Genomic DNA, 17,166 nt, shown 5'->3' with positions numbered 1-17,166 from the left:
TGTTGTTGTAGTTGTTGTGACACAGATGTTCTTGGTTTAAACTGACAGGGTTGGAGAAATACTGATAATATGTTATGGAAACTACATAATTTCTTAATAATTTATTAACAAAAAGCACTGTTTGATTATGCAAAGCCTTCCCTCCCTAATGGGCTATTTTACTGTGATGTCTATTAAGGTGACAACAGCTGACTTACTAGAATGCAAAGATCTCTTCTTGGCATGTTGACCATTCTTGTCATCTCGTCATACTCTATCCTCTTTTGTTTCATAGGTCTGCGTTAACACTTTGTGGCATTACCTTTTGTCATCTATTTGTGTATCACTCAGGCTAATAGAGCCTGTGAGTGGGACTTCTGTGTGCTATAGTAGCATAATTTATGTTAATTGTCTATCATAAGAGATGATAATAATAGGGACATCAAAACTGAATTATAAAATTAAAATGCATATGTACAGTATCATGACTTTGCTATCTCTCATAATTATTAATGCATGATGTTCATGCTTGTGAGTTGTAATGGTATTTGTTATGTGCTGCCAAGTAGTAATGGTATTTTTTTCAATCTATCTGTAAGTATTAATTATTTTGAGTTGTAAAATTTGTACATAAAGTCAGCTTACAGTTATCTGCAGGCAGATTGTTTGTGTCACAGATTAATTGCACCACAGATGCAGGCACAGCTTGGGTTCACCAGGTTTTATTAGCTCCATCTCATTCTGGATCTGTCAGACCTGTGGTGGCTGTATGAGTATTGCTTGGATGTCTTTGCAATGAGCTGGCTAAAGCTGCTCCCTGTTAGTTTATTTATTTGCTTTTGTGCTAAGCTAATTTACGGATTTGCTGCTCACTGTGCCCTGGAACTGAGCAGCCCACAACATAGGTAGTTGTGTGCAGTTACGGTACAGCCCATGATTTCACAAAATAGGAGGTTTGATCACATTTTGCTGGAATGATTCCTGGGTTTAAAAACCCTTCAAAACTAGATTGATGTTTTAACGTGTTGTCAAATGACAGCCTGTGAGCTCAAGAGGGATCGGGCTAGCTGGTGTTAGGAAACGGGTGAACTTCCCCAAGAACAGCATGAGTGGCTGCTTAGTTTAAGAAGAGCAGGACAAACCAGCCTAGCACTATGGCACAAAGCTGTTCCCATGTCTCTGCTCTGTGTCCTGAGAGGAGTATCCTCCTCAAGAGGCTGCAGAGCCAACTCATGTGGCTCAAGTAGCGCAGGCATCTGCTGAACACCCTTTCAGCCTGGGATTAGTTGCTTTTTCCCTCATTTGCTACAGAAAGCAAAGGTCCTGCTTGAGTCACAACAATCCCATGCAGCTCTACAGCTTGGGGCAAGAGTGGCTGGAAAGCTGCCTAGTGGAAAAGGCGCTGGAGGTGCTGGTTGACTGCAGCTGAACATGAGCCAGCATGTGCCCAGGTGGCCAAAAAAGCCAATGGCATCCTGGTATCAGCAGTAGTGTGGCAGTGATCGCTCCCTGCCCTGTACTTGGCACTGCTGTGGCCACACCTCGAGTCCTGCGTCCCCCTCTGTCCCAACAAGGAGAGGTGCTGGAGCAGGTTCAGAGAAGGGCAGCAGAGCTGGGGAAGGGTCTGGAGCACAAGTCCTGTGAGGAGCAGCTGAGGGAGATGCATTTGGTTAGTCTGGAGAAAAGGCAGCTCAGAGAGACCTTATCGCTCTCTACAACAGCCCCAAAGGAGGCTGTAGTGAGGTGAGGATTGCTCTCTTCTCCCAGGTTGCAAGTGACAAGATGAAACAGCCTCAAGCTGCACCCGAGGACGTTTACAGTGGGTATTAGGTAAATTCTTCAGCAAGAGAGTGGTTAGGCATTGGAACAGGCTGTCCAGGGAAGCGACAGAATCACCTTCCCTGGATTTACACATTGAAAAGATGTGTAAATGTGGGGCTTATGAACATGGTATAGTGGTGGAAGTGGCAGTGCAGTTAACAGTTGGACTGAATGATATCCGAGGTCTTTTCCAACCTCAATAACTCCATAATCCATCTAGCGGAGCTCTATTTTCTAAGCACTAAATACATGTTTTTTCTGTTTTTATTCACAGACGTGGTTGCGATTTTGCCCTCCTTGCTCGTTGGTAGCTGCAGAGGCGCGGGCCCGGCCCGGGGCTGCCCGCGCACCGGCCGCCTGCAGGGGGCGCTGCCGCGGCCGCGCCGCCGCCATTTCCCCGGGCCCCGGCGAGCGGCCCTTTCCGGCAGTGGGCGGGACGGGCGCGGCCCCGGCGGCCCGCGGCAGGCGAGCCCGGCCATGCAGGCGGAGCGGGGCGGCAGCCGGCCCCGCAGGGAAGGGGCCCGACACGGCCGGCGGCGCCCCTGCGGCGCGCCCGACGCGGCGACGGAAGGAGGCGGCGGGGACGGCCACGGGCGCGGAGGAGGCGGGGGCCGGGGAAGAGGCGGCGCTTACGGGCACCGAGGAGGCGGGGGACGGGGCAGGCGAGAGCCCCGAGGTCGCGGGGCAGCGCCATCGCCCAGCGCCCAGCAGCACCGGCGGGTAAGCGGGAGGAGAGCCCGCCCTCCGCGGCAGCCGGGGGAGGCGGAGCTGAGCGTGCGGGGCCCCGGGGCGGCCCTTGGGCTGGGGGCACAACCCTCCCCTCCCCTCCTCTGCTCCTCCCCTTCCCGCGGTGGAGCCAGGCTGGCAGCTGTGCCCCAGCCTCTGGGGGTGGGTTGGGTCTGCCGGCGGTACCGCCCGGGATAGCTCAGCAGCCGCAGCATCCCTGTGCCCTCTTCTTGCTCTGGGACAGCTGAGCCTACGCCCTCTGGTGCAGCATACACAGGGCTTTTCTTGCCGAAATACGTGTATAATTTTGCGCTGAAATGAGAAAAGTCTTGTTTGAAAAATTGATCTGAAAAAATACCTCCTCACTTTGCAAATAGAGATGAAGAATTGTTGAGCATTTTTGGCACAGTTGTTTTAATGGTTGGACTCGAACGATATCAGAGATCTCAGAGAACCTTAACGGTTCTATGATCAGAAGTTGAAATGAGCATGTGTCTTGTCCAGTCTGTGGTACTCGCAGTGAAGACATGGTAACAGAGCACACATTAAATAATGGATATCTGTGATTCACTGGATATCATTTGTCATTAAGAGAAGTTGATAGTTGTGCATCAACCCATTATAAAATATTTTAGCAGATTAAAAGTAGCACAGACATACCATTGTGTACCACAACTACATAGGCAATTTCCTGTGGAGGTATTAAAATGCATTCTCTAACTCACCGTGGTATCAGATCAACATTGTGCCTTTAAAAAGAGTTCACATAAAATGCTTTGACTGCTTCATTCAGATTGTTTTGCTTCTGTTAGCATTGTTGCAACATAGAAATAATGTCCCTGGATTGGCAAAGAGATTACAATGATGACCTAATGCTAATTGGTGTTGGCAGCACTGGGAGTCCTAATGTAGATGGACCAGCTGTTGCCCCAGTTCCAGCATCATGTTGATTAGATTCACTTTGACTTTTATGATGCCATGGCTTCAATTGAACCCACCCAGTGTTTTATCTGTATTACAACTCCCATGCTTGCTGGTGGGTGTAAAAATATAAAACATTAATTTTGTTATTGTATTTAGATACATAGCACTCTTGTTTTGGGAGATGAAAGTTACGGTTCGATTGGTATAGTTACCTAGAATGCTGGTCAGTGCTTTCACATGTAAGCAATATAAATTGCTAAATTCACACTGATGTTTGGGGACAGGTTTGGATCCTGGATGTAAAACAACAGTGTTCCCTCATAAGTTGCAGGAGCATGCAGGGGAATTTCAGCACCTCTGTGTATTAGCTGGAGAAATTTCTATCTTGGACTGATTTTTTTCCCAAGTCATTCAACCCTGCAATTAAAAATGTTTCTTTTGGGACACATTAAAATATGTTTTGCCACTGGTCACTTTGTTACTGACTTGGATATGCTCTTCATCTTAGCCTAGCACATTGACTTTATTTTTGGCCAAGGCTATTATGATTTGGGACTTTAAAAGTGAAGCAATAGCTAAGATTTTCTGAGAACTCTGCTAAAGATCGTTATGTAATGTAATGTTTTTCCTGCACTGGAGGGTTTTGACCTTAAGCACTGTATGGTCTCTTAACACACCTGCCACAAATTTTGTGTTTAGCAGCTCGGATAGGACTGGCTTCCAGCAATCCAGCCACAGCATCAGCAGCTGTGCCAGCCTGCAGCTGCTGAATTTTAGTGCTACCTCTGAGCCAATCTCATAATTCACCACTTCTGGAGCAGAGAGAACCTCCTCCTTCCAGCAGTGTAGCCAACGTTATCTGACAGTTGCCCCCAGCTCCTTAGTGTTCTCTGTGTTCAGCAGAGTCTCTTGTATTACAAGAGTGCACCACCTGAGTGACAGGATGTTTGGCCCAGAGTAAGTGTTTTGTGGGAGATGAGACCCTGCTGTCTTTCAGCAACAGGGGGCAAATCTTTTAAGTGGTGATGTGTGAATTGCAAAACTGGGAAATTAGGTAATAAGGCAGGGAGTGTGATGGTCTTACCACATTCCCTTTCCTTACTGTGTGCTGAGATGCTGGGGTCTTCTCAGAAAAACATTTTTTTTTCTTTTTTTTTTTACAATGAAGTAGAAATTGGCATTAAATTGCATAATATTTTGGTAGCTATATTTCTTAGTCAGTTGCATTCATGTAAAAGCACTGTCTTAAAGTGTTGTGTTTTGGATGTTTTAATTTAATGGTTCCTAAGCTTGCATTTGAAGCTATAGGAGGACATTATTTCTGACCTGTATGAGAGGGAGAAGAAACTGTCGTGGTGGCACATTCAATTTGCAGTTTTGTGGGGCACAAGAAGACTGGGCACTGTGTGCTTTACGCTGCTGCAGGGGTCCTGTAATTCTTTGGTTTTAGTCATGGGTGATCAGCTGTGTTATTTGCAAAGCCTGGGAAGACCCAGAAATTGCTAGGTCAGTTCTCCCCTCCTCAGCTAGTGCAAAGGGAGAAGGAGATTAGGTGTTGTGTTTGTATTCATGGTAGATCCAGCTGTATATCAGAATCTTAGAGAAGAAAGCTTTGTGATTTCTGTCAGCTCTTGAGAAGGTGGCTCTCTGAGTAAATTCCCAGCTCCACTTTTGAAACAGGATGCTGCCTCTCTCAAATAGGAAATTGATTTAGAAACCATAAGAAAAAGTGTTCTTATTCCTTTTGAAGAGGGAAAAGGATCTTCCACTTGTCTTTTTGTAACTAGTGTGCATGTTGATTTAATTGGCTTGATTACTGAAGATTTTGTGTCCTCCCTTCAAAAATGAATGTCTAATTAAGACCAGCTGGTTTACCAAATGGCAGATTTCTTTGTAGATCTGTCATCTTGAATCATTTTCCATTGTTTCAGTCTGCTTTAGCTCATCTATGCCATGTTAAATAAATAAAACACATTTGAAATTACTCAATTTTAGTAAAATGTGGCATTAAAATGCTTAAAGTAAATTGACATTGATCCAATATTTTTTCCCACTTTTAGTCTAACTCAGAATTCATGTTGTACGTACTGTCAGAATTTTAAAATTGTTCTCTCTAAGAGATACAGTATATTAAAATAGAAACAACTTTCTGAAATTATGGATATGATGCTGGGTTTTATTCTGATGGACCTTGACCACATTTCTTGGGGGTTGGTAGTGGTTTAAGGAGATTTTCTTTTGTCCTTTAGGTTCATTACATTGGCAATTTATGAAGTATTCTTTTAACTTTCCATTCATTGATACACTGAGTGTGTATGTGATACATGCTGCTACTTCAGTGCAGTTGGAATTGGCAGGTCTGTTTCAATGTTCCTTTCCTGGCTTTGGGCAGTGTTGCAATAAACATTTTATTGTTCACAAGTGGACGTTAACAGATAGATTTTAGTGCAGTCTTTCTCATGTGTGGTTAGTTTCAAGATGGCATCACATTAATTTAATATTTATAATATCTTCATTCTTGTAGTCCATGCACATATAGAAGTGATCTAAGAGAACATCTAATGCTGTCAGCATCAGATAAGTTTTCCCAATTAGTATGAGCTGTTTACCGTCTAAGCAACTGCAGAAAGCAGTTGAGAGACACAGTAACAAATACAGATAGATATATTTGATTTCCTTTAGAACACTGTGACAGAAATTGTGCAGATAGAAGAATAGATTTCTGGATCTTGGAGACAATAAATCTTCTGACATTTTGTGTTAATGTTCTCAAAAGCAACTAGAAAAAGCTTATTTAGATTAATGTACATCAATTTATGAGCTGTACTTAATTGCTAATGCGGTGTGAAGAGCTTCCCTCTTCTCAGAGGTTTCTCTACTGTGATGGTTCAAACTGGTGTTTGTTAAATGGGATTCTGCAAGGCTTCATTCTATATCTGCTCATGTTCAGTTTTCTATTAATAATTCCAACAGGGAATGATTAAAATATACAGTGTTAATATTTGCAGACAGTGCTAAACTGGCAGGAGGGTGGAGCACAGAACAGTCTCAACAAATGGAAGAAACAGCCTGCGTTTGGGTGTGATTCAAGGTCAAATATAGTACAACCACATCTACATAGGAAATACCTGTAGCGGTGTGTGGCTGATTAAGGTGCAATTTTATAGAAGAGAACTGTCAGCTTAATGGATGAGAAGGTATCAATTAGTGATGCCATTACATTGAAGAACTAGTTCTATTTTTGCAAGATTGGGACTAGCTGGAGAAAGTTCAGTGGGAAAGAATTAAGAAAGATGTAAAGAGGATATGACCGAGGAGGGAAGGCTGAAGAACCTGATTCTTTCTCTTTTTATTTTATTTATGTATTTATTTCAATTTTTTTTTTTTTTAATCTGGCAAAGAGGACACTTTGACAGGCCTGGTTAGCAATGTTCCATAAAGTAGAAAGGTTGCTGCAAAGAGATCCATTTTAGGCAGGACAAGAAGAAAAACATTATTAAGAAGGAAGAGGTTTAATTGGAGCCTTGAGAATAAAATTTATGACTGAAAGATTAGATAGCTTGTTTAGCAAGTACATGAGAATCAGGACAGAAATATATGTATGGTGAAGGTTACTGAGTCTACTCAGTAGACCTGCTGTGTAACCACTTGTCACAGCCCTATTTATTTTTCTTTTATTTTTTCAAGGCTGTCTGTGCAATGGAAAAGCATAAAAGCTTTTTATACATCCAAAGTTAATTTATTCTTTTTGGTTTCTAGACAATAGAGGAACCTGTTTTTTACAGTGGGACTCCAGAGTTTCATAAGTCTCTAATTGTTTAGTGTGGAATGGTTTAGTGATATTTCTTGTTATTCATTCAGCATATTGTACCAACTTTCCTGCTGATATAACAAGGGATTTGTATTGAAAGCATCCCATTACCCAGGTGAATATCATTGCTGCAGATCAACTTCGTGTCTAACTCTTCTTCTGTGACTCCCTTGGAAAGAGCTTGAGGGGTTTTTTTTTTTTTTATATTTTCAATGGCTGTGCATTTCTATCCTCACCTACTTAAATACTTTTGTTCCTTTTTTCTACTCTCAAGTCTCTGGGGTAGTAATTTGACAGCTTTTTGGTAACAGGTTGTCCCAAATATCTTCTAGCTTAAAGAAGTAACTTTACTGGCTGCATATTTGGTTAATTGTGTGAAACACAGCTTTCAATCATAATCTTATCTAGATTTAATTGTCTAGTGAATTGGTGTGGATTTTATTCAGATGAAATATAAAATGGTAATTATTTGAATATTGGAGAAGAACTTCCCATCATATTTAACTGAAGATTTTAGAATTTCGGGAAGAACTGAAAATCCGCACACTAAGAATGCATGCATCCATGCATGCACCCATCCAGGGCGATGAACCAGTGCTGTAAGGTACCAGTAGGTGGTGCAGGCAGCCCGCCCCTTGGCGCTGGGCCGGAATTACTCGGTGAGGAGTCAGGATGTGTGCACATCATGGGGTTGGAATGTTCTTCTCATCTCAGGGTTATCTTTCTGAAAGTGCAGCACAACGTGCTAAAGTCACACGCACGTGTGAGTTATTGGGATTTGCCCCGGCTCTTTGGAACACAGCTATGAAGAAAAGTTATTTGTAGGAAGGGCATACTTTGTAATTCTGAGTGAAACATCTTCTTGTGCTACTGGGGTGACTGTTTAGCTCCACACAGCACAATACAGGAGCTTGTTTGGGTACATCAAGTGAGACACAGAAAGTATTTCTGCTGAAAAGTCAACAAATTTGTAGAAGTGATGAATTTGCTTAAAAATTTATGCCATGCAGTGCTGCTGCTGGTTTTCCTCACAAAAGAAACTGGGTAGTTTAAGGAGCCCTGTTTTGAGTTTCTAGCCAGTCTAATAGTGCTGCACAGTCTTTTGCAGCAGTCAGAAGGTTTCACTGTATTTAAAGAAGAATCAAACAAATGCTGATGATTGATTCAGTGGTGATTTAGAGACTCAAAAAAAAGTATGGCAGAATATTTCTTACAGGATTTCACAATCACAGGATTTCACACAGGATTTCAAGCCTGTGTGATTCAGTGTTCTATAGTAAGGCATAGAGGGGTGGTTCATTTGTTTCCCATTTATTCTTTCATGTATGCAGTTCCTCTGTATTATGTGTATGTAGGGGGTCTGGGGGGAAGGGTTGAGTTTTTCTGTTTTATTTGTTTGTTTGATTTTTGAAAATAAGTCTTTAATTCCTCTACAGGTAGGTGCTGTAATACACTGCTGTAAAACCATAAATCTGCTGGAGTGTGTAAAAACCTTGCCTTAAGGTCCTGTTTCTATTCCTGTTTCTCTTTTCCCAGAGGATAATTTTACATTAGAGACTGTACTCTCTCCTTAACTCTGAAATAGCCAGAGTCTTTGTCTTATAGGAACAGAGTGGTGATGCTGTGCTACAGTTCTTCCTAGGCTCTTTCACTGAACTGTTGGGAGGCCTTGAGTTTTTTCTGATTGCCTTACAAACTAGGGGGTTTTGCTGGCTTGGTTGTTTGTTTTTTGTTTTTTTTTTTTTTTTTAGATTTGTTTTGGTAGTTGGTTTGTTGGGTTTTTTCCCTTATTTTTTTTTCTTCAGTGTCCTGTTTCAGACTGCATTATTCATATTATGATGCTTTGCTGACTTCACTGGTGTATTATGTTCCTGTTAATTTGTAACAAAAGGTGGCATGCCCATGGAAGCAACAGAAGTGCAAATGATCCACTTCTTCCACTTCGACCAAATTGTTAGCAAGGATGTTAAAGGATTATTGTCTCAGAATAAAATGTTTTTGTAGTGACAAAATTTTGAAAAATAATTGTGCTAAAAAAGTAGTTCCTTCAGTGATTTTGGTGTGGCTCTTAATTTGAATGACTGTCAAGGATGGGGTTTTGATGCAAATTTGCCTTGTGGGTTACACTTGGGTATAATAGTGGACTCAGCATGGTTTCACTCCTGATGGAGTCACAGTTGAAGCTGTCTACCAGTTGTCCAGACAGCTGAACACTGTATCTCACCACTGGATGCAGAGTTCTCCAGCAGTTACTGCCCTGTGTGCACCTAAGTTGGCTCACCATTGTGAACTGTAGCATGTAAGGATATGATGGGCACATAAAATCATGGGATTGTAGTGCATCCCAGCAGGTACAGCCGAGTCCTTGTTGGTAATTTGGATATATTTGCACTGTCAGAAAGTTCTAAATTACTTTTAAAGCTTCTTCACAGCAGTGTTAACTTCATGGTCTAGGAGCATCGTTGTGTAGTAACTCTTATTTTTCAGAATTATACTCCAGACCAATAGCAAAATAAAATTAGATTTTAACATCTTGGGGTTTTAAGCGTGGCGTTGCGGCATTGAGGACCTTGGACAATGATTCTTCACTACTATCTCAAGCTGCATGTTCGATTTAGGGAAGCATATTCTTTAAGGCTGTTTAGAAAAATATATTTCACAGGATCTCTCCCTCCACCCTCTTCCAAAAAAGGCTGGAGGTGAATGAGGAAGGGATGTCAGAGGTTTGAGTGGTGGTTTCTAAAATGTCTGCAGTAAGTTGCATTCAAATTTGATATAAAAATAACCAAGGGTGTTTTTTGAGTGCATGCATTGACAGATATTTGAAAACATCCATGGTATTATACCACTCTGGTATAGTTATGAAACAGTTTCATAATGATGGTTCGAATATGAAACAACATTGCAACACTGAGCATCTCAAGAGGCTGATAGTGACAAATGGAGATGCAATACACAGAAGTGGAGTTTTCTACTAACACTTGATAAATTTTGTTCTGTTTATGTAGAATTGTTTGAGCCTTGTTTAATGTTCGGCATTTTACAGATGTTACTAGATATGAGTCATGCTCTTTTCTTCAGCTGTAAATAGGTTTGAACATAAGAACTTGTCAGGATCTAGACTTTTTTCTTCTGGTATTTCATACTGGTATTCTGCAACTGCAGTGATGCTTTTCAGAGAGGAATCTTTGGTTATACCAGGTTACAGTCACATGATTAATCTGTTTGAATTACCCATAACAGATATTAAAAATCAAGGAGAGAGAAACATTTTTTGCTATTGAAGTTATTAAGAAAATTTCTAGAACCATACTTTGTGACTGTTGAAGCAGTAGCAATTTTATGTAGAAACTTCAAGAACAAGTCTCTTTCTTGTCTACTTGATGAGATGTTTTTGCCTTTAACTGTAGCATCATTCCTGTTAGGCAAAACATTGGTTTCAGAATCTGATATCTCTCTTGGCTAATTCTATCTTTAGCGAACTCAGAGTGCTGAGTTCCAGTATCCAACATTTATGAACCAGTCTTAGTATTTCATCCCTTTTTCAAAAATTCTCATCCCGTACAATAAAGACTAGAAGCTTTTTTCTTCGTGCTACCTGTTCTCTCAGCTGCCCTTTCTGCTAATTAAGCTTCTCTTCAGCTTTGGTAGATCTCTCTAAAGGTCACCAATAGAGCAAACTAGTGAAGAGGATTACTCTTTGTAGGGATATTTTTTTTTTCTTTTCAAGAAAGAACCTTTGAGTCAAGGCTCTTCCTTCCTCAGTCTGAAGGGGAAAAAAAAACCCAAAAAGGCTTTAGTATTTTTCTTTTTCCCCTCAAGTTTAAAAAAATGTTTATAGTAGAAACTTGAATCTGTACTGCAAGAGCTCTGATACCTAGGTGAACAATAAGAAAGTAAATTGTTTCTATTTCTGAGAGGCAACACTGAAAAATCACTGAAGGCTCACTACAAATGCATCAATAGGTCACTATGTCAATATGAAAAGACTGTGACCATACAAACATATGTGTCACCTCATCTCCATTAATACTTTTTTAGAAATAATTTTTAGCTTACTCTGGTGTGTGTCACTGTAATGATGGAATAGACTGAATGTTTAACAATACGATTTGATCTTAGTAATACTGTTGACAAATCAGAAAGTGCAATATACAAAATATTAAATATCAAGATTTTTGTTTTGTCTTTGCATTTCATCAGGTGTGGTCTGGAAAATATAGTGCATAAAAACAAAAGGATTTGCAAATATCTATACTGACTTGTTTAAGCGAGCTGCCAAGAGTTGCAATTAAATGACTGTTACAAATACTTGCTTTCTGTTGAATAATTGAAAGGGGAAAAAATCTTATCTAAATTACATGACACCCTGAAGGATGAAGTATAATGAGAAGTAGTTTAATTATTTTCAGTGAGACAGCAAAACAGACTGATGACCTTATCAGTATTTGTTTATTTTCTTGCCTTATTGTATTCTTTGTTAGCCCCAGAAAATACTGGAAAAAGTAGGAAAAAAAACCTCTCTTAATAAGGTAATGTATTCTTTTAATATCTTTCAAAATATATGGCAAAATAATCCTTGTGTGTGCCAGTTTACCTTAGAAACAGTTGTGGGTAAGGTTACAGAGCCATTAGCACTGACATTCTCTGGTAAAAAGGCAGGCAAGGGATACAGAGCTGGTGTTGGATACAGAGAGTGCAGGATGAAAAAGTTTCAGTCTGCAATGACTACTGAGGCGAAGGATTTGAGGATGTGGAAAAAAGTTCAATCTGCGATCTGTTTTCTTCCCAGTTTCAAATACAAAGTGCAGTGAAGCTTTTTTTCCCGTCTTAGATAAGTGACCTGACAATGAACTTGAAATAATTTTTAATCTGAATTCCCCTCAATTCCCTCAATTTTCCTGAATTTCCCTCAGTTTTTTTTCAGACTCTTTTTACTCTATGTACAAACATGATATTGTCATGAAGAGAGTAGGAATGAAAGACTCACATTAAGTGTTAAATTCTTGTTCTTTTTTTTTTTTTCTGATGTGTGTGGTGATTGTTCATCTGCAGGACACATAGGCCAGCAGCTGCTTGAGTTCTCCTATGGGGAGTGTCCAGGTGCTGTACAAAGTAGAATCTGGCTGAGAAAAGAGGCTAGATCTCCTGCTTCAGAGTGTGGGAGAACCACTGTATTCTCATGGGGAGATGCAACTTGGGACGCCTTTGTGCAGAAAAGGGAATTGAATTTATTTCCACGTTCTGGATAAAATGCTGTTGTTGTGAAATAGCTGAAGAAACATGGATTGTATTTATTCACACAGCTCTTCGAGGTGCTTTGTTTTGGCATTCCCCTCTCGCAGTCCCCATCTATTCTCAGTTCATTGCAGGACAAGCAGAACTATTTTTGTTGGAGAAAATGCTGTTTCTGTCCAAAATGCACTGCTTTGAGGCCAAGTGCATGCCACACTTTGCTGATAAATAATTCTGCTTCTGACTTACCTGAGTCAAGACAGTGTGATGTCTCTACACCTTTTATCATTGATGTATAGACACAGTCCCCAAACACACTTATCACTAATTCTCAGACTGTGGTATAGGAGTTGGAGAACATGCTCTGGGATACTGCTGCCTTTACCATCTTTGAGCTGTCCTACTGAAAGAGCTTGAAAATGGGGTGTGTGGTGTGTAGCTGCCTTTTGTTTTGGGGCAGTGTCATGGAGACGCATTGTGCATAATACAGCTGCGTCTTAAATACAGTGCATGTGGCTTCAACACAAGTCTGTCACTTTCAAAGGCAAACCCACCACAAATCGGACATTTGGCTGTAATTCACTACAGTATGGGACAACACCTTGCACAGTGCCTGAGAGAACTCCAGATGATCAGTCCTTTTTCAGCTGAGTTTGTTTTAGGAAAGGTGCTACTGACTTGTGCGAGGCAAGTTGATAATGGAGGGTGGAACAAGCTGCTTTTTTTTTCACTACTTGGGTATTTCTGTCAGGAAGATCCTGCCTTGACTGTGAGGCAGGGGCTACAATATTAAATTCATATCCTTGATGAATTACTATTTCACTAATTTCTTCTTTCCTTGTATCACTGAGTTGGCTGGTTTGCAGATACCTAAAAAAAGGGATCAGCCTATAAATTTCTCATGTAATTTAAAACACAAGGAAGAAGAAGGGTTTTGGTGTCTGTCAAGTGGAGGGTTAGTACTCTGGATCTTTTCTGGTCTTCCACTATATAAAGAAAGAAATTAATTGTACTATTGGTCTCGGAAATGCTGCTTAAAAGGCTGTGAGTTAAGGATAGCATCTTTTTGATGTAGCATTGCTGTAATACATGGTTATTTAGTTTAGCATGACTCGATTATTTCTGTAATTGGTGTAATTAAATATAGCTATCCTGCTTGTTTGTTTCTTGATATAGGATTTTGCATTCTGGGTAATAATTATGTATTTTCTTTGCACATCAGACAAGCTGCTTTTTATCCTTAGTTTCTTTTTAATAACTTACTTTCATTGATTTACTGTGTGACTCTCTGTTGGTCCTAAAAAGTACCCCATTTTTACTCCCTTTACTGAAAATATTGTCAAACCAGGCTATTTGTAACTCAAGTTTTAGTGCTTCAACATGCCATGCCATAAATGTAATAATGCAATTCAATTTAAAAATGCATAATGGCTAGGTCTGCTTGTTTGTTGATAGTGGGGTAATAGAGATGTGAGTTTTTTTGGTAGCATGTGAAATTATATTTATGAAATGGCAATACATTAGTAATGAAAGATGAAAAATGTAGCAGCTATGCTATTGACAGTGTTGTAGATATAGTGAAAGGGGTGAGGAAAACAAAATGCTGTTGCCTGGAATTTATTACCCAGGATCTTTATAGGGCTTCAAGTTGGTAGAGTGTCTCCTTTTGCAGCTTTAATTTTCATTATGTAAATACTTATATGTTTGGAATAAGCTATTATTGTGTGATGGTTGATCTGAAAAAGTGACAGATGTTAGCAGCTTTAATTTAAAATCAGGATCGAATTTCGCCCTGTGAACCGAACACCAGTACTTGTATACAGAACCTGTAAAATGATGTCTTACACATCTGAATAACTACTTGAAAACCAACATAAATATTTGTAGAAGAAGATATTTTTAAAACTGTATAACTTTGACAAAGGACACCTCTTGTCCACATGTAGTATGTGAGTAGGACTAGTAGTGGGGAATCTGTAAGTCTTTAATGGGAAGAGAAAACAAAATTTACTTTAGAAAAAGGAGTTTAACATTGCAGGAAATTAAAACCAAGGATATAGCTTATGAGTACACTTAGCCAGTCTAGCTGATAACTGCTGCCAGATAGGAAGGAAGGACCTGCTTCCTAGTTCCCATGTTTCATGGCATGCTTCCAGCCTATCTGACCATTATTTGTGCTTGTCTGACTCTGCTATGAACTGACAAAGGAACTGAAGCTGGCTGAAGGTTAGAAGTAGAAGAGAGAAGGAAAGTATTGATTAAGTTTCCATCAGTTTAGGGATACCATTTCAAACAATCCTGTTCTGTTTGGTGTCTTTCAGGTTTTTTTCTTCTTTAATGCTGTGACAATTGAAAATAGAACAGTGTGGGTGAATATCACTAAGCCATTTCTATGTTTTGAAATGCATAGAAAAAGAATATTTTACTCCTATGTGCTTTCTTTTTTACAAAATAGATGCATTTTAAAAAGCCCTAAACTTTTAACTTGTTACTATCTCTTATCAAATATTTTTGAATTTAAAGGTAGACGACAGTTTTGTTGTTATGAAAATGTAAACTTTGGAGATATCCTTTAATGTGTAATATAGCAGAGCAGAAATCTTTTGAGGGTTTTTTGGCAGGGGGTGTGTTTGTTTATTTTTTTCTATTTTCATTGTGGCAAAAAATAGATCTGTTCAGAAACTTTGTCCTGTACTTCTCCTTGCATGAGAAACCCTGAAGCTTCTTGTTGTTTTTGATCTTGGTGCAGTTGCTGGATTTTTGTTGGCTTTGTTCTAAAGCTGTGTGCATGTAGGGGTTGTTAAATAAACATTAGACTTGTCAATATAACTAAGGTCTTCTGTAAACCTTGCTCTTTTGAGCAGACTTCGTTCTAAGCTTATGAAGTAAACTCTGTGAGTTAGAATCAAATTTTTCTCTGTTCCGCAGATGGATGCTTTGACTGAGCTTTTTACATAATTTCTTGTGCTTTTACTTCATCATTGATACGGTTGCAGAACTACAAAGCTTTTCAATATGTAGAAGTTTATAACAGATATGTTTATTGAGAGAGGCTCTCTTACCCATTGCCTCACGAAGACTAGTAAAATAGCAATATCCTTTAAAACATCACTTATTTAAATGCGGAGGTGAATATTTCCCCTCAATAAATTTTGTTTTCTTGATGTTACAGAACTCGTCATGTGTGTTCTTTACAAGTTCTTGTTAAAGCTGTTAATACAACTACTTTCACAATTTTAGAAGTGCTGGAATAAAATAGCAAAATGAAATACTAAGGATTAAGTAGACTGTTGGAGGTTTTCAAGCCCTGAGTAGACAAAGCCCCAACCTACATGGTCTGATTTCAGTTTTGACCTTCTTTTGAGTAGGCAGTTGGACAAGGTGACCTCTTGCAATCCCATTCAGTTTGGATTACTCTATAATACTGTGACATTAACACATAAGAATTGAAACGGTTTCAGGATATTGTCAGTCTCTAATGCAGCTTAGGAAACTTCTTTTTAAGAACAGCAGATTTGGTAAAAACAATTATCTTTCTCCAGAAGATTTCCTTTACCACTCCAGAATGCAAAGTGTAACTTGGTTTTGGAGTAAGACATGCAACATTCACATATGTGGATCCATATGTATGCAATATATAAATCTTCTGGTTTTTGCCAAGTACAGCCTATACATAGGAATAATCAGTAATCTTACTGAAAATGCTGTAACCTTTCTGGCAATGTACATTGTAAGGTTTTCTTAAAACCTTTTATTTCTGTCAAGACAAAGGCTCCTATTTTATGTTTGCACTCATATTTTTGACTGTTGTCCCTAAGACAAAAAATAATCTTTTTAAAGTTACTGACAATTTGAAGGTAAAAGAGCTGCCAGGTTTTGTGCAGGTCCATATGATTTTATATAAATTGCTTGATGGGTTTACAAAGTTGCCAGTAACTTTCAAAAAACCATTTCCACTGAATTAAAGAAAAAATACAGTTGAATTTCTGTTGGTGGAAATGTATTAGCTTGGCAAATTTAGAAAATCAAAAGTCTCATTATCTATAGACAGCAGCAGGACAAACTTCCTACAGACTCTTTGTTCACAGCATGGGACAGCCTTGGGGAAGAGAGGCAAAGGGTTACTTCTGCAGTTAATGCAACTTGTTGATACTCTACTGAATTTTCCAGTTAGTGCAGAATGAGCATTGAATTTATAATGATACCCCATCAATGTCCTTCAGTTTGGAGTTTTAATCTGAATCAGTAGAGTGAAATTTTAGCTAGTGGCTTTGTAGTTTGGAAAATCCCGTCTCTAATGAGCAGCACACTCAAATATGCACTTTCTGAAATAAATAATTACTTGGCAGACTTTGCCAAGAACAAAGTCTTGCTTACCTACAGTGCATGGTTATTAAGTTTAATTTATCTACAAGTCAACAGTTTTCAAACTAGGTCTCTGAAAGCTGCAGTATGAAAGCAGCAGTGTATTAGATTGGTTCATTTTGCCCCTGTAAGGCTCTCATTCGAAGGACCATGCACTAGTCATATACTAGCAGGTCATGGAGATACTTCTGAGAGGCCAGTGAAGAGTAAGCATCAGGATTTATGGATTCTTTTCTAGGTCTTTGAAAGAGAAGGTGATCTGCCATTTAGATCAGTAGTTACAAACAAAATAACCAAGCTGTTTG

General features: G+C 39.6%; 1 protein-coding gene across 1 annotated transcript in view; it reads left to right on the top strand.

The window, feature by feature from the left end:
• Positions 1-1,901: 1,901 nt before the first annotated feature.
• The window catches only part of AVEN (apoptosis and caspase activation inhibitor), an 89,553-nt gene continuing 74,288 nt past the window's right edge, over positions 1,902-17,166 (top strand). Inside the window, exons 1-2 of the mRNA XM_053980682.1 lie at positions 1,902-1,983; positions 2,075-2,520. Of these exons, the coding sequence (XP_053836657.1) occupies positions 1,902-1,983; positions 2,075-2,520 (528 nt within the window). The remainder of the gene's footprint in view (positions 1,984-2,074; positions 2,521-17,166) is intronic.

The sequence above is a fragment of the Vidua macroura genome, chromosome 6 (assembly GCF_024509145.1).
Source record: "Vidua macroura isolate BioBank_ID:100142 chromosome 6, ASM2450914v1, whole genome shotgun sequence".
Taxonomy (NCBI): domain Eukaryota; kingdom Metazoa; phylum Chordata; class Aves; order Passeriformes; family Viduidae; genus Vidua; species Vidua macroura.
The sequence above is the reverse complement of the archived record's forward strand: the minus strand, read 5'-3'. Positions and strand labels throughout refer to the sequence as shown.